Raw genomic sequence first — 26,576 nt, forward strand, 5'->3', positions numbered from 1 at the left:
AAGAAAATATGCACATAAACATAAACATTTCACCTGTCTACTTTTCAACTGTAATTTTATTATACTCAGGCACAAATTATTTACTGTGTGCCTGGTATATATTCACAGAAAAAGAAAACTAGTTTTATTTAACTTTTGATCAATAAATATGAAATGGCACACAGGCAAAATATATTTGAGGAAAATGTAAGTCAATTTTCATTCATTTCTAAATTTATTCAGCAAACATTTACTTCATATTTAACTGCATTGATAGCACTATGTTAGATGCTATAGAAGAAGAAAACACATATGTCAGGGAGCCTATACTGAAAGGAGAGAGAGAAGAAAATCCTTAAGTGTCTATAATGCAAGAAAAAAAATGCATGACAAGTTGAGTAACAGAAGTTGAGTTGAGTAACAGAAGAGATGACTTCTGGCCAGAGGTTTGGAGGACAAGCTTCAAGGACGACAGAGGGCAGAGTGCTGGGCCTTGAAGAATGAATAGCCTTGAACGTGCAGAATGGAGGTGGATGCATGGGCAGTGGTCATTCCAGAGACAGGCAACCAAATGGACCAAGAGGGTTGGTCGCTAGCTTGGGATCTCCTCCAGAGGAGGTTTATATGGTTTTCCATGATCACTTTGCATCTCAGGGCTCTGACATTGTACATGACAGGAGTCAGGCACACAATACATGCTGATTAAAAGTTAAAAACAAAGGAAACTAAATTCAGGGTATGACAGTGTGACTGCCCAGTGGTGTAGTTTGGCAAGACTGTAGGGTAAGATCAAGGAGGGAACAAATATAGCTGGCAAGGGAAGCAGCCGAGGCAGTGGGGTACAAGGATGACAGGATTAGGGATGTGGACTTGGAGGACCACATGCCTCATGGTTGTGGGCAAGAGGGAGTGTGAAAGGGAAAATGAAAGGCAAACAAGCCAGTGGTGAAGATGAAGGCTTCAAACTTACTGTCAAATGTTGGAAAAGAAGAAAAAGAAAAGGGGCAGTCAGAGAGGAGGGGGCAATGACAGAAACAGAGTACAGTGTGGTCAAGGCTCACGTCAGGAGCCACAAGAGTTGCACTGGAACATAGACTGAAAAAAGGTCAGGAATAGAATTTTACCAACTTAGCCTCTGTGCTTACCAGTTTTGTCAAAGGTTCTAGGTATTTCAGAACACATAAACATAAAGCAATTCTAAGTTTTATGTACAGAAAAAACAGGTACAATTTTGAGTTTTTATTTTAACATTTTGTATCTATAAAAAAATGTTCCTATAATCTCTCACTCTTTCCCCATTCCTTCTGTAACCCAAGTTGAACTAAACAGAACCACACATTTAAGTTAGAGTGATAACAATCCCTTGATCCCAGAAACTCTCCAGGAATGCCGATCTCAAATCATTTGCCACTCTGTACTGGTTAAGGAAAAATGCATTAAGTGAGATAAGTCAGTCAGTTACATAAGCTCAATGAAGATATCTTTATCAGGCCTGTGTATCATCTGCATATTTACAAATGTAAAGTAAAGGTTAATTACTTTACAATATTGTATTGGGTAGTTGTCTTAGACATAAAAATTAAATGGACCTATTGCAAAATAATTTGATTCATTTTCTTCTTTTTAAATTTTTACTTTATATGGGAGTATATTTACTTTTAATCTTTTTTATTTCAATAGAATAGAGTTGATTAATGTTGTGGTAGTTTCAGGTTTACAGCAAAGTGAATCAGTGATATATATATATATACACACACACACACATATATCCATTCTTTTTCAAAAAATGTGTCCCATTCAAGTCATCATAGAACATTGAACAGAGTTTCCTATGCTGTACAGTAGGTCCTTGTTGGACATCTATTTTAAACAGAGCGATATGTGCATGTCAATCCCAAACTCTCAATCTATCCCTCTCTGCACAATTCCCCTAGGTAACCACAAATTTGGTCTCTGGTCTTGATGTTAGTGAATCTATTTCTATTTTGTAAATAAGTTCATTTGTATCACTTTATTTTTTAAGATTCTGCACGTAAGCTATGTCATATGATATTTATCTTTCTCTGTCTTACTTCATTTAATATGAGCATCTCCCGGCCCATCCATGTTGCTGCAAATGGCATTATTTCATTCTTTTTTAATATCGAAGTAATATTCCATTGTGGGCTTCTCTGGTGGATCAGACAGTGAAGAATCTACCTGTAATGTGGGAGACCAGGGTTTGATCCCTAGGTTGGGAAGATCCCCTGAAGGAGGGCATGGCAACCCACTCCAGTATTCTTGCCTGGAGAATCCCCATGGACAGAGGGGCCTGGTAGGCTACAGTCCATGAGGTCACAAAGAGTTGGATACAACTGAGCGACTAAGCACAACACAGCACAATGTTCCATTGTATATATGTATCACATCTTCTTTATCTATTCATCTGTCAATTGACATTTTGGTTGCTTCCATGTCTTGACTATAGTAAACAGTGTTTCAGTGATCACTGGGGTGCAGATATCCATGTTTTTCTCTGGTTATATGCCCAGGAGTGGAATTGTTGGATCATACAGGGGCTGTTTTTAGCTTCTTATGGAACCTTCATAGTTTTTCTTCATTTGTTTGTTTGTTGCTGTGCTGGGTCTGAGTTGTGGCATGAGGGATCTTTGTTGTTGTGGTATGAGGGATCTTCATTGTGATGCACAAGCTTGGTAGTTGTGGCGTGTGGGCTTAGTTGCCTGCAGCATGTAGGACTTCATTCCCCGACTAGGGATCAAACCCAAGTCCTCTGCGTTGGAAGGCAGATTCTTTACCGTTGGGCCACTAGGAAAATCCCTCCAGTTTTTTGATAGTGTCTGCACAAATTTACATTCCACCAACAACTTAGGAGGGCTCCTTTTTCTCTACACCCTCTCTAGCATTTATTTGTAGATTTTTTGATGATCACCATTCTGACTGGTATGAGATCTCACTGTAGTTTTGATTTGCATGTCTCAACTCAGCAGTGTCCATGGGACTGGAAAAGGTCAATGTTTATTCCAATTTCAAAGAATGGCAATGCCAAAGAAAGTTGAAACTACCACACAATTGCACTCATTTAACATCCCAGCAAGGTCATGCTCAAAATCCTCCAAGCTAGGCTTCAACAGAATGTGAACCAAGAAATTCCAGATGTTCAAACTAGATATAGAGAAGGCAGAGGAACCAGAGGTCAAATTGCCAACATCCACTGGATCATAGAAAAAGCAAGAGAATTCCAGAAAAACATCTACTTCTGCTTCATTGACTACTCTAAAGCTTTTGATTATGTGAATCACAACAAACTGTGGAAAATTCTTAAAGTAATGAGAATACCTTACCTGCCTCCTGAGAAACCTGTATGCAGGTTAAGGAGCAACAGTCAGATGGACATGGAACAACAAAGTGGTTCCAAATTGAGAAAGGAGTACATCAAGGTTATATATTGTCACCCTGCTTATTTAACCAATATGCAGAGTACATCATGAGAAACGCTGGACTGGAAGAAACACAAGCTGGAATCAAGACTGCTGGGAGAAATATCAATCACCTCAGATATGCAGATGACACCACCCTTATGGCAGAAAGTGAAGAGGCGCTAAAAAGTCTCTTGATGATAGTGAAAGAGGAGAGTGAAAAAGTTGGCTTAAAGCTCAACATTCAGAAAACTAAGATCATGGCATCTGGTCCATCACTTCGTGGGAAATAGATGGGGAAATAGTGGGAACAGTGTCAGACTTTACTTTCTTGGGCTCCAAAATCACTGCAGATGGTGACTGCAGCCATGAAGGTAAAAGATGCTTGCTCCTTGGAAGAAAAGTTATGACAAACGTAGACAGTGTATTCAAAAGCAGAGACATCACTTCACCAACAAAGGTCCATATAGGCAAACCTATGGTTTTTCCAGTGGTCATGTACAGATGTGAGAGTTGGACCATAAAGAAGACTGAGTGCGCAAGAATCGATGCTTTTGAACTGTGGTGCTGGAGAAGACTCTTGAGAGTCCCTTGGACAGCAAGGAGATCAAACCAGTCCATCCTAAAGGAAATAAACCCTGAATATTCATTGGAAGGACTGATGCTGAAGCTGAAACTCCAAAACTTGGCCACCTGATGCACAAAGCTGACTCATTAGAAAACACCCTGATGCTGGAAAAGATTGAGGGCAACAGGAGAAGGGGACGAGAGAGGATGAGACGGTTGGATGGCATTACCGACTTGATGTACATGACTTTGGGCAAACTCTGGGAGATAGTGAAGGACAGGGAAGTCTGGCGTGCTACAGTCCATGGGCTGGCAGTCAGACACAACTGAGCGGCTGCACAACAACGAAAGCACTTGGAAATGTATGATGATAGGGACAACACTGTGGCTTATGCCCTTCATCAGCATCTACCACCTACCCAGTCACTCCCCCAAGCTGGCTGCCTGCCCTGTCGAGGATTAGGCTTACAGCTCATTGAGTTAACTTACATCCTCAAAGCTTTTGGAACTAATAATCACTTGCTTTCTGGAAAGGAAACTCGGAGATATTGCAGGTTCAGTTTCAGAACACCACAATGAAGTGAGTATCACAATAAAGAGTCACATAAATTTCCTGGTTTCCCAGAGCATAAAGAAGTTAAGTTTATACCACACTGTAGCCTATCAAGTGTGTAATAACATTATGACTGAAAAAAACAATGTGCAGACCTTAATTTAAAAATATTTTACTGCTAAACAATGTTAAACATCATCTGAGCCTTCAGTAAGTTATAGTAGTAACATTAAAGTTCACTGGTCACAGATCACCATAAAAAAGTTAACGACAGTGAAAAACTTTGAAATATTGTGAGAATTAGCGAAATGTGACACAGAGACTTGGGGTGAGCAAATGTTGTTTATAAAAAATGGCACCAATAGACTTACTTGATATAGGGTTGTGACAAACATCCAATTTGGGGAAAAAAAAAGGTTAGTATCTGTGAAGTGCAGTAAAACAAGATATGCCTATATTTCTTTTTACTTTTTTTAAACTGTACTTGATTTATAATCTTTCAAGTATACAGCAAAGTGATTAAGTTGTACATATATACATATATAGAGAGTCACATTTTATATATATTTTTTTCAGATTTTTATCTATTGCAGGTTATCACAAGATATTGAAAATAGTTACTTGTGCTATAGAGTAGGTCCTGTTGTTTATATGTAGTAGTGTGTATCTATTAATCCCAAATTCCTACTTATCCATCCCCCATATTCCTGTATTTCTAAAGCAATCAAGAAAAACAGATGCCTTGAAAGTCAAAGTTTTGAGAAAGAACAATACTTATGGTGTTTTTACTGATTGAAAGTCGACTGGTAATCCAAAGCTCTAGAAAAAAATACAAGGTTTACACGTGGGGTCAGTGTAGAACAGAGGACAATTCTCCTCCCAGCCCTGAAGCTGGAGGATGCATGTCTCTTGTTGCTCTTCCTACCAGAGGAGTCAGCAGCTGCAACCAGGTCAGACCAAGATGTAAACAAGTGGCCAGGTTTACATCTCCTACTGGGATCTCCTTGTGACATTACTGATGACCTTGACCAGAGAGCCTTAAACTGAAGGTCTCCCAAAACAGAAGCAGGAAGGTCAGCTCCACAGTGAAGGGCAAGGTCATCATGGAAAACAAGGTCATCATCTCAGGCTCCAAAGAGAACCCTTGTATTTCCCTTCTCTTCCCTCAGATCCCAGCTTCAGTCCATCACTTGGCTCCACTTCTGTGTCTACGCCAAATCCAGCCATCTCACCATTTCCACTGCAGGGACATTAGTCTAAGCCACCAACAGTTGAGAAAGGACACACTGTAAGAGACTGCATTTGGAGACCTGAAAGACCATCAGTGTGGTTTTAGCTGTAAAGGAAGGAGGGGGAGCAGAGGGACAAAACTAGAAAGGTGGGGAAGGGCCAGGCTGTAAATTGTTTTGTAAAACTAGGTTAAGGACTTGTTGAACATATTGACAAACAGGGAAAAATCTGAGGTTACATCACTGACTCAATGGACATGAGTTTGAGTAAACTTCCAGAGTTGGTGATGGACAGGGAGGCCTGGCAAGCTACAGTCCATGGGGTCGCAAAGAGTGGGACACGACTGAGCGACTGAACTGAACTGAACTGACTGGAAAGTAAAACATTAAACAAATGGACATATTTTGATAATGGCAACAAAGATGATTGATTAAGGAGGTACTTGTGAACTAGATATTTACAACTATGGATCAAGTACTGATAGATAAAGACGTAGAACTAAGCAACTGACAGGTCTGCCAAATGCTGCCCTTTTTTACTGTTTCCTTAACCAATCATACATTCCAAAGTGAAAGTATTAGTTACTCAGTTGTGTCCAACTCCTTGTGACCCCACAGACTGTAGCCTACCAGGCTCTACTGTCCATGGGATTTTCCAGGCAAGAACACCGGAGTGGGTTGCCATTCCCTTCTCTAGGGGATCTTCTTGACCCAGGGATCAAATTCAGGTCTCTTGCATTGCAGGCAGATTCTTTACCATCTGAGCTACCAGAGAGGCTACATTCCAAGGTGCCATTATGTATTAGAATTGGGTAGTAACAGGAAACTGCTTCCATGAATGCTGTAATACCAAAACCCAAAAATACATCTCCAGGCTACATTTAGAAGCAAAAACTTTATTTGCACCAGAGATCAAGTCTTCTTTCTGTTGCTGCCTCTAAAGCTTGACTAAAGGTTTCAAAGGGCAAATTTCACAACATTATTCATTCCTTGTGAAAGAAACGTGCTTTTGGGGGGCAGTCTGCAAAATACAGTCTAAGATGTAAGAATAACAAAGTGACAGGTAAAGAGTAGAAATAAAAGGTTACTTTTCCAATTAGCATTCAAGAACAAAAACAAAGGACTAAGGATGCTTGATGCTAAACAAAGTTGTTGGCATTTCAAAGTCACTGTCCTAAAATCTTGGAATGTCCCCAGGTCCCTCACAAAACTCTTCACGAGAAGCCTGTTTCCAACTGAGATGTTTTAGTTTAGGTGACCAGACACACTGCTTGGAGCCTAGAGCATCCCTTTGGTTGCAGACGCCTTACTTCTGTCGTTTGCCTCTCCAGAGCTCACTCCTAAGTATGACCAGCTCGGAGGAGTGAGGCCACAGGCACGGCCTCGGGGCTGACAGTCTGGTATTTACTCAGTGTCCCCACTGGTGATCCCACCTGCCAATGCATGGGGAGTAGGGAGGGAGGTGATATTCCAGGAACTGCTCAAGAAGTCAAAAGAGGCAGCTCCTTTATCCCTGGACATAAGGAATTTTGAGTATTACTGACCATTTATTACTGATTATTACTTGTTTAGTATATAATGTTGGGAAAGATTGAAGGCAGGAGGAGAAGGGGATGACAGAAGATGAGATGGTTAGATGGCATTACCAACTCAATGGACATGAGTTTGGGTAAACTCCGGGAGTTGGTGATGGACAGAGAGGCCTGGTGTGCTGTGGTTCATGGGGTCGCAAAGAGTCGGACACAACTGAGCTACTGAACTGAACTGAACTGAGTATATACCGACTGACCTGTTTCGTATAAAACATTGAAATAAAAGTTAACTCTGCTGCCTCTTAAGCACTGTGCAGGCTTTCTTTATCTATTTACTTCATCTCTAATCAGCAACACTGGATACTGCAGGATCTTGTGACAGTAGTTAGCATCTATAATATGAGTAAGATCAGCTTGTTTCCACAGGCTGGGAATTAGCTTGAAAACAACTTGAATTCCTTAGGGCTTATGTGCAGCCAAAGATTTCTCTTCGAGGAATGATTTTCCTTGTCATTTTATAAATCCACATCCTAAGACTTATTGAAATTCAGCAACAGAGGGAAAAGAAAAAGAGAGAGAGGTAGAAAAAAGAGGGAAAAAAAAAGGAAGGGAGGGAGGAAGGAGGAAAACAAAGCTAAGGAAGGAAATACTAAATTTCTGAGGAAGAAAGAACAAATCAAAATTGCATGAAAGATACTAGACAGATATCCAAACACCAAACCTTAGAGCCTGCTCTGTGTGCTGAGTCCAGATTTACTATGTAAGAGACTTGCTAGTTGTTTATCTACAGTCTCTCAGCACTGACCTAACTTTCTTTCTACACTATTTTGTGATGCAGAGGCTGGCACTTTGCAAATCACATTTCAGAAACACTTTGCCCCTGATAGTTTATTTGGTAAAGAATCCACCTGCAATGCAGGAGAACTCAGTTCAATTCCAGGGTTGGGAAGATTCCTTGGAGAAGGGATAGGCTACCCACTCCAGTATTCTTGGGCTTCCCTTGTGGCTCAGCTGGTAAAGAATCGGCCTGCAATGCAGGAGACCTAGTTTCAATCCCTGGGTTGGGAAAGGAAAATCTCCTGGGGAAGGGAAAGTCTACCCTCTCCAATATTCTGACCTAGAGAAGTGACATGACTCGGTGACTTTCACTTATCACTTTGGGCCAGCTGGCTCATTGTTAGATCCTACCAGTAGGGAACCCCTGAGGGAAGCACAGAGCAGACAGACTATCTAGTTTCTGCTAATCCTGCAGCATCACCTCAGCAGTGGGACCTGACTCCAGATTCCAGGTTCCATTAGCATGTGGAGAACCAGCCCCATCCTGCTCCCCAACAAATATCACCAGCACCTGGGCAGTGACTGCACCATGGAGGTCTGAGCAGCGATTCTTTAAGGCCTCTCCTCTTGAGTACTTGGGTCTGGAGATCTGTCCTAGGACACAGCAGCTGCCTGCTAAAATGATTAACCCTGTGTTTCTAACATTTCTAGCCCTCCAATCGCTATGTGACATATTTCCTTTATTAAGTGTTTTCTGTGAAAATACTTTGTTTTTCAAACCAGGCCCTTTCTTCTCATGGAATCCCCTTTGACAGCAACAGCTAAGAAAATCTTCAACTTTAGCCAACAGCCTCCTGGTAATCTAAATATAAAGGCTATTAAAAAAAAAATCTGCCATGCCATGTGGCTTGTGGGATCTTAGTTCTCCAACCAGGGATCAAACCTTGGCCCTTTGCAGTGAGAGCATGAAGTCCTGATCACTGGACAGCCAGGGAATTACCAAAGGTCTCATTTTTTGATTATGGGAATCTAAAAATAATGAAACAACTGTGGCATATTAAAAATGATCATGTTCTACTACTCTGAAATATGGAGACTTATCTTGGATTTGGAATATTTTCATGGTTGGCCATCTTTAAGAAAAATGACAATGTAAATAAACTTTTAATATGAAAATATGAAATTATTGGATATATTATTTAATAGCACATACTGAAGATATAATAAGTACCCAAGTTATTTTCAGGAATGGAGAAAAATTAAGAGAAAGTTAACTTATTAGAGGTTCCTATAAAGTTTTACAAGGAAGGATATTTTGCAAAATTGAACAAAAATGGAAATAACTGAAATTCCACAGGTAAGGCTCTTACCATTATCTTGTCACTGTCAATAATGGTGCTCAATCTGTGTGTGATGGTTACCACAGTGCACTGGGCAAATTTCTCATGGATTGCTTTTTTAATTAACTCATCAGTTCTGGAATCAAAGAAGTTCAGTTTAGTTAGTAAAGACAGGAAAAGCAGACTTAAGACAAAAATATGATATATAATAATGATGTTTTTAAAAATAATGCTTTATGACTTAATCTTATTTCTGAAAAACTAAGTATAAGAAGTCTACTTATGAATTTACCATTTTTCATAAAGCAATGGGAAATATTCTTCCCTTGAAAGCTTGAAATTATCAGAAGCTAGAGTTAGGAATTTTGCTCTCATAGGGAGTCTCATAACAATATTAATACCATATAACATGCTTTAGTTTCTTTCTTTGTTTTCTAGAATTAAGCTTATCAAGAGACATCTTTGGGGCAAAGAGAACACTTGAAAACATTTTGAAGCATCATTGAGAATTTTCCATTTGCCACATTTAAAATTCAGATTCCAGGTTTCATAGACCTCAGCCCCTTACCTTGGATCTACATTCGATGTGGCTTTGTCAATAATCAATATCTGATTTTTCTTGAGAATAACCCTGGCAAGACATACCAGTTGTCTCTGTCCAACACTCAGATTTGATCCTGTTTCTGCTAAGGCAGTATCCATTTTACCAGGAAGACCTTCAATGGCTTCTTTAAGTTGTACCTGTGGATACAGAAAGAACATTTTCCTACACAAATTTCTGCTGAAGGAGATAAGCCTCATAAGTTAGAGTTTTGACATCCTCAGGACTTCTTATGTTTCTTACATGTACAACCACCTGATGGGGAGAGCGCCTTCCAAGGAGCGTTCACTGAGAAAGATGGTGGAGTCAACTCAGGACAGAAAGATCTCAGTGTCCCCTATCCCTGCCATAGGACATCCACCAGAAACCCACCAGGGATTAGTTAAGGAAGTCTCTCAAGAAATGAAGCTATTTCTCCCAATCTGATCTAAACAGAAAAGTTAAAAGGATCTTTACAGTTTTCCCAAAGTATATTTTGCCTAGGTGTTAGTACACTAAGGAAAAAAAATTGTTTTAACAAAATTATTGTAGGAAGTATGGTTCTCTAAAGATATAATGTTATCAGTACTTTACCATTTTGGAAGAGCTAAAGGTTTAAAAAAAATACAAATTCAAGCAATGGCAAACTGTACCTCAAATATTATTAAACCTGGAGCCTACTTTGGCTTTGGTTCCTTCCCAAATTTAATCCCATATCAACTGGATCAACTGGATTTTCTTCATTATCATAAATGTTTTGCAGTGAGAAAACTCAGGAAAAACAGAACACAACATAACATGTTATTTCCCCCAGAACATGGGTATGGGTGGTGTTTATATTAATCTACTCTGAAAAAAATTGCAGTCATTCTGTGTAATAGACTCCAGTTTCAGAGAAACAGACATAGAAAACAGACCTATGGACATGGTGGTAGGGGAAGAAGGAGAAGGGGAGTTGTATGGAGAGAGTAACATACAGTTTACAATACCATATGTAAAATAGATAGCCAATGGGAATTTCCTCTGTGACTCAGGGAACTCAAACAGGAGTTCTGTAATACGCTGAAAGGTGGGTTGGGGAGGGAGATGGGGACAGGTTCTGAAGGGAGGGGACATGAGTACCTATGGCTGATTCTTGTTGATGTATGACAGAAAACCACAAAATTCTGTAAAGCAATTATCCTTCAATAAATTTTTTAATTGCAATCATAAGATTAAATAAAACAAACTTTTAACTGCCAGAGATAATCTGAAAGTACTGGTTGGTAGGAGTCATTTTAATGAATATTTGTTTTGGAGAAATATTATGGAATAAGAACCAAACCCATACTATGCTTGAAGTTAAAGAACAAAAAGTAAATATACTTCAGATTAAGAGACCAACAGATTGATGAGTGATGGCCAGTGAGCAGGGACCCAGAATTACAGTGTCAAATAACAAAACACTAGGGGTGAAAGGGCAACATTTTCATGGTATCCTAAAGGTTGGAGTATTTCTATGAATATGACCCTGAATTATGCTGCTGATGGAGTTCAAGCTCAGAAAGAGGGAATTCTGATTTAGGATTAAGGATGGCATTGATATTTACAGAATCTAAAGGGTAAGATTTGGATTGTGATGCAAGTGCTTGTAGTGAAAATTATAAAATGGAAGATGTCAGCTTAGTCACCCCCTTTCCTCCATTACAAGGAAGAGGACTTAGTATTCTATCCATGAAACAAGTTCATACATTTGCACCCAGTGATGCGACTAATCAAAGGTGTGACAGCAGCAAAGCTTTTATCACTTTTCCTTCTGAGCTGACATTAGTAATCTTTGTACATCGAATTGGTCTTTCATAAGACTGATGTCTTAACTTTAAAGAAATAATCTCACACTTGCTCTCTATTTGGATGGTATCTCATCACTAAGCTGTTTTTGTTTGTTTGTTTTTTGGGTTTTTACTTTCCTTTAGGTTTTCCACTTTGGCCTACAAGGACTGAGGCTTTTGTAAGGTGAAAATGTTTTCCAGTTAACACTGCTTTCTGAGACTGTAAGAATGAGACTAACATGAAGATGAAATAATAAAGGTATGTACTTGCTAACATCTTCAGAGTATAAAATGAGTCAGTATGTGTAGAGTTTGTAGTGGTTGATACAAAGAAATCAACAGATATGGCCCATTATTAATAATGCTGTCAGCTGGCCTCTCTTCATGTTCTGCTTTATTTTCTTCTTCACATGTATCAGCACTGAGAATTTATTACACATGCATTGACTGGTTTTCCATCTTCTCCACAAGAGTTTAAGCTAAATGTTAGAGACTTTATCAATTTTGATGACTGTGATGATCCTAGAATCTGCAACTATGCTTGTCTAAAGGTCTCTCAATAAATATTTGTTGAATGTATGAATGAAACTATAAGTGCATCTTATCTTGTGACATCTGTTCCTATAAATTAAGAAATTAATCCATATAGATAATTTATATATAATACTATTTTATTACTAAAAGAAGTGTAAAAAATATATTCTTCTAACAATTAACTGGCTCCAAGATGCCATAACATCATAATGTAACTGTGGAAGGCATTTTAAAAGGTATAATTTAAGGAAAACAGAGAGAATAATACTATTGAAAACTATATATCTCAGTATAAAATGCTTGAGATTGTTTTTGAGCTTGGGAAAGTAATAAGCTACAGCAAAACTGAAAGTAATAATCTGAATTTATAAGACAACCATTTCTATTATCATGATTTCAGAGTAACCTACTATATATACTGTATCTACTAGCCAGGTGCCAATGCCCCTCAGAGGAGATTGTGAGATTTTGTAGAACCTTCCTACTTTTCAAAAAGAAAGGCTGGTGTGGGTTGGAAGACACACTGAAATACAGTCAACAGAGAAGAGGTTTTACTAGAGCAGGACCAGCAGAAAATGAAGTAAAGAAGGAGCCTGTTCACCTAAATATAAGGTCCCAGAAAATGTATGTGTGAGCTGTCTCCATAGCCAGGATTTAATCATGTGATTCCTGATGCACAGGCTGCTGACACCCAGATTTCTGAATCTTGGTTTCCTGAGTGATGAGACACACTTGTGTCCTAACAGAGACACTATCAACATCGAACATAACTGGGTTATTTCTTTACAGTTTCATAAGGCATGCCCTCCTTAGTTATCTATTCCAGGATCAAAGCTGTTTTCTTTTTTCAACAGAAGCAACATACCACTGATTATTTTCAAGAGTTTTTTTTTTTTTTTAACTAGAGGATAATTGTTTCATAATGTTGTGGTGGTCTCTGCGATACATCAACGTGAATCAGTCACTATTTTAAATATATATGTGTATGTATATATTCCTTTCTTTTCCAGAGTTTTATTTACCGTGATTCCTTAACCTTTGAGAAATAAAGTGCTTCATCTTCAGGTACCACTCATGTTATATTGGTAAAGCTGCCCTTGCTTTTTAGGTGTCCCAATTGGCATTCATTTCTGATGAATTTGCCTCAATTTACAGTAATCTATTTATCATTACATGAAAAAATTTATTTTCAGGATACCTTGAAAATAATAACTAAGATGAGATGGGCAGCATTCATAAACCTGTCTCCCTTCTGAACTGTCTCTGAACTGTCTCCCTTCCAACTCAGTCAAGGGAGAAGGAAGAGACAGAACTAAGAGGATTTAAAAATAAATTTAAAAGCTTCTTTTACTTTTAACTGAAGTTCTTAAAGAAGAAAACATAGTGGTACTCTCTTAATCTCAGGAAGACTCTGAGTTAGGGTTCACATTTTCCATTTGTTAGGCATCACTTATAAACCAATAACTGGGGGGTGTTAATCCACCCCAAAATTGACCTCTTTGCTTGAGTGATATTTCTTTGACAAATCATCTCATCACTCTGTTAATATAGGAAGTATTTCTTTATTACATTTGCATGTTTATCAATGAAAGATTTAGTAGATATTCTAAAAATTAGAATATCAAAAATTTCACTGAATAACACATAAAGTCATAAAGGAACAATTCCTAGAGAAATACATGATGGTATGATTCCTCACTAAGAGATACCACTAAAATAACAGGACCACTTCTGGAAGTGGCATATGGAAACCACACACTTCACTTTGTGAAATAAATTCATGTTTATTTCTACTTACAGAAATTTCCAAATGAATTTTATATAAAGGTAGATCTTAGTATTGTCTGCCACTTTCAGCACTTCATCATTATTAGAATTCAGAGGCTACTACATTTTATTTTTATTTTGGCTCCTACAGATGAATTAAATATAAGTTAGAACCAAGTTCTAAGATAGCTTTTAAAAGGATTTATCTCCCAATTAATGTTTCTTCACTGCCCATGGAACAATGTGTTCTAAAATTCTATAGTAATTGTACTACTGGAGGATCTGTGAAGAGAGATCTTAAGCCCAGAAACAAATTGGAAAGTAAGTTACCAATACTTTTAGTTTTTTCCAAAAGTTGTGTACTAATCTCATCATTATTAACTCTTTGTTCTGAGTCCAGTAGAAATGGATCTTCCCATCTTTCTTTACACTTGATGGTTAACTGCCCTTCCTACCTCTTCTCTTCTAGAATTTCACTGTAGAAAGACTCACTGACTTAAATGAAATCAGAGGTTCACTGCTTCTCAAGTAGAAGGTGAAGCAATCAACCTGATTTAAGAGCATAAAATCCTCACAGTTGCCAGAAAGCAGGGTGAGTGTGTAAAGACTCAGTGCTGATATCCTTCAGAAACAAGAAATCTTGGCAGGAGATTGTCAGGCCTTCAAGTTGGTTTCAGTTCAGTTCAATTCAGTTCAGTCACTCAGTCGTGTCCGACTCCTGGCGACCCCATGAATCGCAACACACCAGGCCTCCCTGTCCACCAGCAACTCATGAAGTTCACTCAGATTCACGTCCATCAAGTCAGTGATACCATCCAGCCATCTCATCCTCTGTCATCCCCTTCTCCTCCTGCCCCCAATTCCTCCCAGCATCAAAGTCTTTTCCAATGAGTCAACTCTTCACATGAGGTGGCCAAAGTACTGGAGTTTCAGCTTTAGCATCATTCCTTCAAAAGAAATCCCAGGGCTGATCTCCTTCAGAATGGACTGGTTGGAGCTCCTTGCAGTCCAAGGGACTCTCAAGAGTCTTCTCCAACACCACAGTTCAAAAGCTTCAATTCTTTGGTGCTCAGCCTTCTTCACAGTCCAACTCTCACATCCATACATGACCACTGGAAAAACCATAGCCTTGACTAGACGGACCTTAGTCAGCAAAGTAATGTCTCTGCTTTTGAATATGCTATCCAGGTTGGTCATAAACTTTCTTCCATAGAGTAAGCGTCTTTTAATTTCATGGCTGCAGTCACCATCGGCAGTGATTTTGGAGCCCCCCAAAATAAAGTCTGACACTGTTTCCACTGTTTCCCCATCTACTTCCCATGAAGTGATGGGACCAGATGCCATGATCTTCGTTTTCTGAATGTTGAGCTTTAAGCCAACTTTTTCACTCTCCTCTTCCACTTTCATCAAGAGGCTTTTTAGTTCCTCTTCACTTTCTGCCATAAGGGTGGTGTCATGTGCATATCTGAGGTTATTGATATTTCTCCCGGCAATTTTGATTCCAGCTTGTGCTTCTTCCAGTCCAGCATTTCTCATGATATACTCTGCATATAAGTTAAATAGCAGGGTGACAATATACAGCGTTGACTTGCTCACAGTCAAATTCATCTGTGTATTACAGATTTGAGAGCTACCCCTGAAAGGGTGACACTAACAGCTGTGACGGACTGTGCAGAAGCATGCCAGCTGCAACGGACCACACAGAAGTGCAGCCGAGAGGAGCTACCCCACGTCCGAGGTCAGGGGAGGTGGCCGAGAGTAGCAACCCTACGTCCAAGGAGTGGCAGCTGTGCAGGCAAGGAGAGCCTAGAGGAGCTACTCCCACTCAAGACCAGGAGGGGTGGCCGTGAGGAGATACCCCTCGTCCAAGGTAAGGAACAGCAGCTGTACTTTGCTGGAGCAGCCGTGAAGAGGTATCCCACGTCAAAGGTAAGAAAAACTCAAGTAAGACCGTAGGTGTTGCAAGAGGGCGTCAGAGGGCAGACACACTGAAACCATACTCACAGAAAACTAGCCAATCTGACCACATGGACCACAGCCTTGTCTAACTCAATGAAACTAAGCCATGCTGTGTGGGGCCATCCAAGACAGACGGGTCATGATGGAGAGGTCTGACAGAATGTGGTCCGCTGGAGAGGGGAATGGCAAACCGCCTCAGTATTCTTGCCTTGAGAACCCCATGAACAGCATGAAATGGCAAAATGATAGGATACGGAAAAGGGACCTCCCCAGGTCCCCACCTGCCCAAAATGCTACTGGAGATCAGTGGAGAAATAACTCCAGAAAGAATGAAGGATGGAGCCAAAGAAAAAACAATATCCAGCTGTGGATATGACTGGTGATAGAATCAAGGTCTGATGCTGTAAAGAGCAATATTCCATAGGAACCTGGAATGTCAGGTCCATGAATTGAGGCAAATTGAAAGTGGTCTAACAGGAGATGGCAAGAGTAAATGTTGACATTCTAGGAATCAGCAAACTAAAATAGACTGGAATGGGTGAATTTAACTCAGATGACCATTAATTATATCTACTACTATGGGCAGGAATCCCTTAGAAGAAATGGAGTAGCCATCATAGTCAACAAGAGTCCAAAATGCAGTACTAGGATGCAGTCTCAAAAACGACCGAATGATCTCTGTTTGTTTCCAAGGTAAACCATTCAATATCACGGTAATCCAAGCCTATGCACCAAGCAGCAACACTGAAGAAGCTGAAGTTGAATGGTTCTATGAAGACCTCCAAGGCCTTTTAGAACCAACACCCCAAAAAGATGTCCTTTTCATTATAGGGGACTGGAATGTAAAAGTAGGAAGTCAAGAAACTCCTGGAGTAACAGGCAAATTTGGCCTTGGAGAACAGAATGAAGCAGGGCAAAGGCTAATAGAGTTTTACCAAGAGAATGCACTGGTCATAGCAAACACCCTCTTCCAACAACACAGGAGAAGACTCTACACATGGACATCACCAGATGGTCAACACCAAAGTCAGATTGATTATATTCTTTGGAGCCAAAGATGGAGAAGCTCTAAAGAGTCAACAAAAACAAGACTGGGAGCTGACTGTGGCTCAAATCATGAACTCCTTATTGCCAAATTCAAACTTAAATTGAAGAAAGTAGGAAAAACCACTAGACCATTCACCTATAACCTAAATCAAATTCCTTATGATCATATAGTGGAAGTGAGAAATAGATTTAAGAGACTAGATCTGATAGACAGAGTGCCTCATGAACTATGGAATGAGGTTCGTGACATTGTACAAGAGACAGGGATCAAGACCATCCCCATGGGAAAGAAATGCAAAAAAGAAAAATGGCTGTCTGAGGAGGCCTTACAAATAGCTGTGAAAAGAAGAGAAGCAAAAAGCAAAGGAGAAAAGGAAAGATATAAGCATCTGAATGCAGAGTTCCAAAGAATAGCAAGAAGAGGTAAGAAAGCCTTCCTCAATGATCAGTGCAAAGAAATAGAGTAAAATGACAGAATGGGAAAGACCAGAGATCTCTTCAAGAAAATTAGAGATACCAAGGGAACATTTCATGCAAAGATGGGCTCAATAAAGGACAGAAATGGTATGGACCTAACAGAGGCAGAAGATATTAAGAAGGGGTGGCAAGAATACACAGAAGAACCATACAAAAAAGATCTTCACAACCAAGATAACCATGACGGTGTGATCACTCACCTAGAGCCAGACATCCTGGAATGTGAAGTCAAATGGGCCTTGGAAACCATCACTATGAACAATGCTAGAGACGGTGATGGAATTCCAGTTGAGCTATTTCAAATCCTGAAAGATGATGCTGTGAAAATGCTGCACTCAAATGCCAGCAGATTTGGAAAACTCAGCAGTGGACACAGGACTGGAAAGGTCAGTTTTCATTCCAATCCCAAAGAAAAGCAATGCCAAAGAATGCTCAAACTACTGCACAATTGCACTCATCTCACATGCTAGCCTCTTGAGAAACCTATATGCAGGTCAAGAAGCAACAGTTAGAACTGGACATTTAACAATAGACTGGTTCCAAATAGGAAAAGGAGTATGTCAAGGCTGTATATTGTCACCCTGCGTATTTAATTTCTATGCAGAGTACATCATGAGAAACGCTGGGCTGTAAGAAACACAAGCTGGAATCAAGATTGCCGAGAGAAAATCAATAACCTCAGATATGCAGATGACACCACCCTTATGGCAGAAAGTGAAGAGGAACTCAAAAGTCTCTTGATGAAAGTGAAAGTGGAGAGTGAAAAACTTGGCTTAAAGCTCAACATTCAGAAAATAAATCTCATGGCAACTGGACCCATCACTTCACGTGAAATAGATGGGGAAACAGTGGAAACAGTGTCAGATTTTATTGTTTTAGGCTCCAAAATCACTGCAGATGGTGACTGCAACGATGAAACTGAAAGACACTTACTCCTTGGAAGAAAAGTTATGACCAACCTAGATAAAATATTGAAAAGTAGAGACATTACTTTGCAAACAAAGGTCCATCTAGTCAAGGCTATGGTTTTTCCAGTGGTCATGTATGGATGTGAGAGTTGGACTGTGAAGAAAGCTGAGTGCCGAAGAATTGATGTTTTTGAACTGTGGTGTTGGAGAAGACTCTTGAGGGTCCCTTGGACTGCAAGGAGATCCAACCAGTCCATTCCAAAGGAGATCAGCCCTGGGATTTCTTTGGACGGAATAATGCTGAAGCTGAAACTCCAGTACTTTGGCCACCTCATGCAAAGAGTTGACTCATTGGAAAAGACTCTGATGCTGGGAGGAATTGGAGGCGGGAGGAGAAGGGGACAACAGAGGATGAGATGGCTGGATGGCATCACTGACTCGATGGTAGTGAGTCTGAGTGAACTCCGTGAGTTGCTGGTGGACAGGGAGGCCTGGTGTGCTGAGATTCATGGGATCGCAAACAATCAGACACAACTGAGCAATTGAACTGAACAGAAGCAGAAGATATTAAGAAGTGATGGCAAGAATACACAGAAGAACTGTACAAAAAAGAACTTCCCAACCAAGATAATCATGATGGTGTGATCATGCACGTAGAGCCAGACATCCTGGAATGTGAAGTCAAGTGGGCCTTAGAAAGCATCACTACAAACAAAGCTAGAGGAGGTGATGTAATTCCAGTTGAGTTATTTCAAATCCTGAAAGATGATGCTGTGAAAGTGCTGCACTCAATATGCCAGCAAATTTGGAAAACTCATCAGTGGCCACAAGACTGGAAAAGGTCAGTTTTCATTCCAATCTCAAAGAAAGGCAATGCCAAAGAATGCTCAAACTACCACACAATTGTACTCATCTCACACTCTGGTTACGTAATGCTCAAAATTCTCCAAGACAGGCTTCAGCAATACATGAACCATGAAATTACACATGTTCAAGGTGTTTTTAGAAAAGGCAGAGGAACAAGAGATCAAACTGCCAACATTTGCTGGATCATCAAAAAAGCATGAAAGTTCCAGAAAAACATCTACTTCTGCTTTATTGACTATGCCAAAGCCTTTGATTGTGTGGATAACAATAAACTGGAAAATTCTGAGAGAGATGGGAATAGCAGACCACCTGACCTGCCTCATGAGAAATCTGTATGCAGGTCAGAAAGCAACAGTTAGAACTGGACATGGAACAACAGACTGGTTCCAAATAGGAAAAAGAGTACATCAAGGCTGTATATTGTCATCCTGCTTATTTAACTTCTATGCAGAGTACATCATGAGGAACGCTGGACTGGAAGAAACACAAGCTGGAATCAAGATTGAGGTGAAGAGGTGAAGTCGCTCAGTCATGTCCGACTCTTTGCGGCCCTGTGGACTGTAGCCTACCAGGCTCCTCCATCCATGGGATTCTCTAGGCAAGAATACGAAGTGGGTTGCCATTTCCTTCTCCAGGGGATCTTCCTGACCCAGGGATCAAACCCAGGTCTCCCGCATTGGAGGCAGACACTTTAACCTCTGACCCACCAGGAAAGCCCTGGGAGAAATATCAATAACCTCAGATATGCAGATGATACCACCCTTATGGCAGAAAGTGAAGAGGAACTAAAAAGCCTCTTGATGAAAGTGAAAGAGAAGACTGAAAAAGTTGGCTTAAAGCTCAATATTCAGAAAACGAAGATCATGGCATCTGGTCCCATCACTTCATGGGAAATAGATGGGGAAACAGTGGAAACAGTGTCAGACTTTATTTTTGGGGGCTTCAAAATCACTGCAGATGGTGACTGCAGCCATGAAATTAAAAGATGCTTACTCCTTGAAAGGAAAGTTATGACCAATCTAGATAGCATATTGAAAAGCAGAGATATTACTTTGCCAACAAAGGTCCATCTAGTCAAGGCTATGGTTTTTCCAGTGGTCATGTATGGATGTGAGAGTTGGACTGTGAAGAAGGCTGAGCGCCGAAGAATTGATGCTTTTGAACTGTGGTGTTGGAGAACTCTTGAGAGTCCCTTTGACTGCAAGGAGATCCAACGGGTCCATCCTAAAGGAGATCAGTCCTGGGTGTTCATTGGAAGGACTGATGCTGAAGCTGAAACTCCAATACTTTGGCCACCTCATGCAAAGACTTGATTCACTGGAAAAGACCCTGATGCTGGGAGGGATTGTGGGCAGGAGGCGAAGTGGATGACAGAGGATGAGGTGGCTGGATGGCATCACTGACTCGATGGACATGTTTGAGTGAACTCCGAAAGTTGTTGATGGACAGTGAGGCCTGGCGTGCATGATTCATGGGGTCACAAAGAGTCGGACATGACTGAGCGACTGAACTGAACTGAACTTAAATGACTATAAACACCCATTCAGAAGAGCAACACTGTGTCACTGGGATTTGTGGGGGGAAAAAAACAAAAACAAAAATCAGGTTTTTTTTGAGCAAAATGAGCCATGCTTCTCTGAAATGAAGAGATCTATCAAACATTAAATATTTATTAATTACTTACTTATTAAAAGCAGAAGACTGAGCTAAGTTCTATGAGGGTTTAAAATCTGTCTAGAGGTTGAGATACATTTTCGGCCATAAGTAGCTTAGAATCGATTTACAAAACTGGGGCAAATACACAGTTTATATTAAAATACACCAACCAACAACAACTTAACACTCAAAATCCATTTCATGAAATGGTGAGGCGATTCAAAGAAGTAGTCCAAAGGTAAACACTACACAAATAGAACATCTTCTAGAGATGAACTTAAAACTATAAAAACTTTGCAAAAGCTCAAGAATTCCATTACTTGCATTTACTCTGCAGCATTAAAACAGAAGTCAATATATAATTATTATCACATTCCAACTATATAATTTACCCTTATAAACACCTATGAAACATCATACTATTTTAGTAGTATGATCTCATTTATCTTTCAGTTAATAATAAAAGCTATTAATGTCCTCACTTAGTTCAGTTTAGTTTAGTCACTCAGTTGTGTCTGACTCTTTGAGACCCCATGAATCACAGCATGTCAGGCCTCCCTGTCCATCACCAACTCCCAGAGCCTACCCAAACTCATGTCCTTCGAGTCGGTGATGCCATTCAGCCATCTCATCTCTACCGTTCCCTTCTCCTCCTACCCCCAATCCCTCCCAGCATCAGAGTCTTTTCCAGTGAGTTAACACTTCACATGAGGTGGCCAAAGTACTGGAGTTTCAGCTTCAGCATCGCTACTTAAAATAAACACCCAGGACTGATCTCCTTTAGGATGGACCCGTTGGAGCTTCTTGCAGTCCAAGGGACTTTCAAGAGTCTTCTCCAACATCATAGTTCAAAAGCATCAATTCTTCGGCACTCAGCTTTCTTCACAGTCCAACTCTCACATCCATACATGACTACTGGAAAAACCATAGCCTTGACTTGATGGACCTTTGTTGGCAAAGTAATGTCTCTGCTTTTGAATATGCTATCTAGGTTGGTCATAACTTTTCTTCCAAGGAGTAAGTGTCTTTTAATTTCATGGCTGCAGTCACCATCTGCAGTGATTTTGGAGCCCCCCAAAATAAAGTCTGACACTGTTTCCACTGTTTCCCCATCCATTTCCCATGAAGTGATGGGACAAGATATCATGATCTTAGTTTTCTGAATGTTGAGCTTTAAGCCAACTTTTTCAGTCTCCTCTTTCACTTTCATCAAGAGGCTTTTTAGTTCCTCTTCACTTTCTACCATAAGGGTGGTGTCATCTGCATATCTGAGGTTATTGATATTTCTCCTGGCAATCTTGATTCCAGCTTGTGCTTCTTCCAGCCCAGCGTTCCTCATGAGGTACTCTGCATATAAGTTAAATAAGCAGGGTGACAATATTCAGCCTTGACGTACTCCTTTTCCTATTTGGAACCAGTCTGTTGTTCCATGTCCAGTTCTATATGTTGCTTCCTGACTCACTTAGTAGATGTTCCCTAGTACCAGAGGAATTAAATGAATATTACAGGGTAATTAGGGTAATTAATTCACTAGGTCATTAATAGAATTTGAACCCATAATTTAGAAATCTAACTTAGTACTCTGCTATAGCCTAAGCTATGGTCTTCCCAGGGGTCACATATGGTTGTGAGAGCTGCACTGTAAAGAAGGTAATGCACCAGAGAATTGATGCCTTTGAACTGTGGTATTAGATAAGACTCTTTCAATAGCAAGGAGATCAAACCAGTCAATCTTAAGGGAAATCAACCTTTAATACTCTTTGGAAGGACTGATGCTGAAAATGAAGCTCCAGTATTTTGGTCACCTGATATGAACAACCAATTCATTGGAAAAGTCTCTCATGCTGGGAAAGACTGAGAGCAAAAGAGGGCATCAGAGGATGAGATGGCTGGATGGCACCACTGATGCAATGGACATGAACTTGGGCAAACTTTGGAAGATAGTGAAGGACAGGGAGGCCTAGCATGCTGCAGTCCATGAAGCCCCAAAGAGTCAAACACGGCTGGGGAACTGAACACAACACAACACAAAGACAAGGTAATGTGTCTAGTTGCTTTGGATTCTAGGGGAAAAGCTACAGTGGAAATATGAGGCATTATATTCTTGGTTTTCATCATCATCAATACACAGGTCATCAATGTTTTGCTAGGAGATAAACAAAGTCAGTTACATGGATAAGCTCCCCTTTAATTTCCTGCAGTGCTATAAATGTACACACACATATACTGATGCTAACAAACTAACAACATTTAATAAATTACCTCTTCTAAGACATTCCACAGTTCCTTATCTGTATGTTCATTAAAAGGATCCAGATTTTTCCTCATTGTTCCCATGAATAAAACAGGTTCCTAAATAACCCAAAATAGTAAATGTTATTAGTCAACTTTATCCATTTTATTCCAGTACTAACAGAATTAAAATGAACAAAATCAAAATTCACTGTAATCATTAATAATAAGGTTGTTAATGCCTGTTTACAAAAAGAGTATCTCTAAAATAGTTTTCAGTTGTATAAACTGTGCTGCAAAATATCCTCTGGACCATTGAATACTAACAAAGAAAGTGCTGCGATGAACATCGAAACAAATCGCCAGTCCAGGTTCGATGCATGATACTGGATGCTTGGGGCTGGTGCACTGGGACGACCCAAAGGGATGGTACGGGGAGGGAGGAGGGAGGGAGGGTTCAGGATGGGGAACACATGTATGCCTGTGGTGGATTGATGTTGATATATGGCAAAACAAATACAATATTGTAAAGTAATTAACCTCCAATTAAAATAAATTAAAGAAAAGAAAAAGAAAGTGCTGAGGTGTGTCACCTTAAGAAAAACCTGAAGAACAGAAAGGAAGATTTTACTTTTTTCAATTCCAAACTGGTAATACCTGCTTAATAAAAAAATAAATGAGGATATAATTATTGAGGAATTTTATACCGATAGCACTAGATAAATTGTCAGTTCTGGTGTTATACTAGGAAATACCAAGAGCATGATTAGTTGAGGTTTGAAAAGGTTAATAGGCAGGCAGGTCGGGAGGCCAGGGTCTCCAAAGATGGAGAGAAGGCAAAAAGGCACATTCCTTTCAATAGCAGGTTTCTCAAATCCTGTGTTGCTATGGGGACTATCTGAAACTAACTTTTTCAACCCTCCAGCTGCTAACTGCTCAGCAAAACAGTATATTTTGCTGAAGGGAATATCCTGTCTTAAGCTATGTTAATGAAACAATGTATCTTTCTTAGAAAACAGCTTTTCTTTAAAAACTAATGTCAGCTGCTTTATGGATACAATTTATGTCACCCAGAGACACTTGGTGGGAGACAGCTCCCCCTCCTGCAGATGCTATCTCAGGATGTATATTATGGGAGAGGAGTCTGGTACAGTTCTCTCAGCCAGCCTTGAGGTGTTTCTTTTATCTATGATTAGCAGCTCACTAACAATATATAATGTCTTGCTACAGACTTGGAAGAAAAGTTATGACCAACCTAGAGAGCATATTGAAAAGCAGAGACATTACTTTGCTAACAAAGGTCCATCAAGTCAAGGCTATGGATTTTCCAGTGGTCATGTATGGATGTGAGAGTTGGACTGTGAAGAAGGCTGAGCACCGAAGAATTGATGCTTTTGAACTGTGGAGTTGGAGAAGACTCTTCGAAGTCCCTTGGACTGCAAGGAGATCCAACCAGTCCATTCCAAAGGAGATCAGCCCTGGGATTTCCTTGGACGGAATAATGCTGAAGCTGAAACTCCAGTACTTTGGCCACTTCATGTGAAGAGTTGACTCATTGGAAAAGACTCATGCTGGGAACGATTGGAAGCAGGAGGAGAAGTGGATGACAGAGGATGAGATGGCTGGATGGCATCACTGACTCAATGGACATGAGTCTGAATGAACTCCGGGAGTTGGTGATGGACAGGGAGGCCTGGTGTGCTGCGATTCATGGGGTCACAAAGAGTCAGACACGACTGAGCGACTGAATTGAACTGAACTGAAAGACTAGCAAGAGGATACTCTCCTAGGCCCTTCTAGTAACTTTTGCTGGAAGCTTTTTCTATCCCTGTTACATTAATAAAACTTTGCTACATAAAAGCTCTGAGTGGTCAAAAGCAGTCATCTTAGGTCCTGGATTGAAATTCTGTCCTCTGGAGACCAAGAATACTGACGACGTTCACAGCTCACAGCCACAACCATTCAGAATTGTGCCTCAAAGCAGAAATATTAAATAGTTTCACATTGCCACTGAAGAATAAAGATCAGACTACTTTCTCTGCTGGTAAAACACTCTTCCCAGGATCTGGAATCTTTCCACATGCGTAAATGAAACATCTCCACACATGCAAGGAGAATGTCAATTACTGGGACCTAAGGCTCCTCACAATAAACTGTGGAAAATTCTGAAAGAGATGGGAATACCAGACCACCTGACCTGCCTCTTGAGAAACCTATATGTAGGTCAGGAAGCAACAGTTAGAACTGGACATGGAACAACAGACTGGTTCCAAATAGGAAAAGGAGTACGTCAAGGCTGTATATTGTCACCCTGCTTATTTAACTTATATGCAGAGTGCATCATGAGAAATGCTGGACTGGAAGAAACACAAGCTGGAATCAAGATTGCCAGGAGAAATATCAATAACCTCAGATATGCAGATGACACCACCCTTATGGCAGAAAGTGAAGAGGAACTAAAAAGCCTCTTGATGAAAGTGAAAGCGGAGAGTGAAAAAGTTGGCTTAAAGCTCAACATTCAGAAAACGAAGATCATGGCATCTGATCCCATCACTTCATGGGAAATAGATGGGGAAACAGTGGAAACAGTGTCAGACTTTATTTTTTGGGGCTCCAAAATCACTGCAGATGGTAATTGCAGCCGTGAAATTAAAAGACACTTACTCCTTGGAAGGAAAGTTATGACCAACCTAGATCACATACTCAAAAGCAGAGACATTACATTGTCAACAAATGTCCATCAAGTCAAGGCTATGGTTTTTCCAGTAGTCATGTATGGATGTGAGAGTTGGACTGTGAAGAAAGCTGAGCGCCGAAGAATTGATGCTTTTGAACTGTGGTGTTGGAGAAGACTCTTGAGAGTCCCTTGGGCTGCAAGAAGATCCAACCAGTCCATTCTGAAGGAGATCAGCCCTGGGATTTCTTTGGAAGGAATGATGCTAAAGCTGAAACTCCAGTACTTTGGCCACCTCATGCAAAGAGTTGACTCATTGCAAAAGACTCTGATGCTAGGAGGGATTGGGGGCAGGAGGAGAAGGGGACGACAGAGGATGAGACGGCTGGATGGCTTCACTGACTCGATGGACATGAGTTTGGGTGAACTCCGGGAGTTGGTGATGGACAGGGAGGCCTGGCATGCTGCAATTCATGGGGTTGCAAGGAGTCGGACACGACTGAGTGACTGAACTGAACTGAAGGCTCATCTTAGGGCTGAAGAATTGATGCTTTTGAACCGTGGTGTTGAAGAAGACTCTTAAGAGTCCCTTGGACTGCAAGGAGATCAAAGCAGTCCATCCTAAAGGAAATCAGCCCTGAATATTCGTTGGAAGGACTGATGCTGAAACT

General features: G+C 40.3%; 1 protein-coding gene across 1 annotated transcript in view; it reads right to left on the bottom strand.

Moving 5' to 3' along the window:
• Nucleotides 1-26,576, bottom strand: part of LOC120883241 (multidrug resistance-associated protein 4-like) — a 181,019-nt gene that overhangs the window by 10,880 nt on the left and 143,563 nt on the right. The window contains exons 25-27 of the mRNA XM_040267270.1: nt 23,262-23,351; nt 9,962-10,134; nt 9,424-9,529 (exon numbers count right to left, since the gene is read on the bottom strand). Of these exons, the coding sequence (XP_040123204.1) occupies nt 9,424-9,529; nt 9,962-10,134; nt 23,262-23,351 (369 nt within the window). The remainder of the gene's footprint in view (nt 1-9,423; nt 9,530-9,961; nt 10,135-23,261; nt 23,352-26,576) is intronic.

The sequence above is a fragment of the Oryx dammah genome, unplaced genomic scaffold, assembly GCF_014754425.2.
Source record: "Oryx dammah isolate SB20612 unplaced genomic scaffold, SCBI_Odam_1.1 HiC_scaffold_24, whole genome shotgun sequence".
NCBI lineage: Eukaryota > Metazoa > Chordata > Mammalia > Artiodactyla > Bovidae > Oryx > Oryx dammah.